This window comes from Macadamia integrifolia, unplaced genomic scaffold, assembly GCF_013358625.1.
Source record: "Macadamia integrifolia cultivar HAES 741 unplaced genomic scaffold, SCU_Mint_v3 scaffold457, whole genome shotgun sequence".
Lineage (NCBI taxonomy): Eukaryota > Viridiplantae > Streptophyta > Magnoliopsida > Proteales > Proteaceae > Macadamia > Macadamia integrifolia.
Window position 1 is genome coordinate 103,651 of NW_024870456.1, and position 1,244 is coordinate 104,894.

A 1,244-nucleotide genomic window follows, 5' to 3' on the forward strand; every position below is an offset into this window, starting at 1 on the left:
TTTTTTTTTTGGTTCTTCCCAACCCCTCTCCCCGTTTCCTCCGAGCAACCGAAAAGAATAAGTGAAGAAAGATTTGTTAAACTAAAGGGTCGAATTAGAATGGGCAGAACAACCCAACATATAAAATTGAATTTTAAGTTCGAAATTTCGGACCCAAATTATTTTATGCTCCAATCAATCAAACATCATACAATGAGACGCAGGGATGTTGAACATCAGCTCACCCAGAATCCGAGAGAAGGAAAATACACTGCAGCATTTCTAACGCCTCCCCGTCTCCCTCTACCAGCCGATCAGATTGAGGGATATCGGAGTAATAAAACCCAAAAAGACACCGCCGGAATGTTTGCCGGGTCGAAGAAGATGATTTTTATTTTTTTTGGACAGGGTGTGGGGTGTGAGGAAGTGGCGAGCGAGGGTCAAGTGGCTGGGTTGGTTGTTTTAAAATTATCTTTATACCAAATTTACCCTTGAAGGGACACAAACTCCAGCCTGTTAGTATTTTGATGTTAATGGTACGTCATTTACTAAATTTCTCTTTCTTCTATCTCTGCTCCTGTTTTTTCATTGTCATGATTTACCATTCTATTTTTCTCTCTCCCTCGGCACACACAAGAGATTTCTACTGAGATATTTTATAATAAATTCACCAAAGAAAAACGAAGAAGGTGCTTATGAAGAAGATATGGTAACATTTTTTCATAAGTACACCGAATGAACATCATATTGGTACTGTTGTTGTTAGTGATCGATTTTTTATTGATCATTGGATTTCTAATATGCTATAAATGCATATGTTGATCAATAACAAATGATTGTTGGATTACAGATATAGTGAAATCTTAGAGGAAGATTTGGAGTCATCACCCCATAGCAGTGATATCAGTGTGTATTGAGACACACCATCTCATATATCAAGTGGGGGAGATGAGTTATCTAATACGTTGTTGAAGTTTTTTTCGTAATACAGTATATACCATTTATTTCCTAAGATATGAATGGAATTCATCCAAGACTGCTTAAAATTTTGGGGTTTGGTTCTCTAACTCCTTTGATATAGGAGTGACGGCCGTTGAGCTATATCGACATGACAGATGGAAAATTATGATTTGGAGTAACTGGCGAGAGAGGTACTCAAGTTGGAGTTTAAGTGCCTAAAATGCACTATGCTCCGCCGCTTCAACAAATGAGAGTTTTCGATGGAACCAGTGAACCACGCGAGCTGGATATTAAGCTTTCCAATT

The 1,244-nt window shown here is 38.1% G+C and overlaps 1 protein-coding gene across 1 annotated transcript in view; it reads right to left on the bottom strand.

The window, feature by feature from the left end:
- The window catches only part of LOC122068775 (AP-3 complex subunit mu), a 17,905-nt gene extending 17,486 nt beyond the window's left edge, over positions 1–419 (bottom strand). The window contains exon 1 of the mRNA XM_042632666.1: positions 225–419. Coding sequence (XP_042488600.1) covers positions 225–259 — 35 coding nt within the window. The 5' untranslated portion in view covers positions 260–419. The remainder of the gene's footprint in view (positions 1–224) is intronic.
- Between the last annotated feature and the right edge of the window lie 825 nt (positions 420–1,244).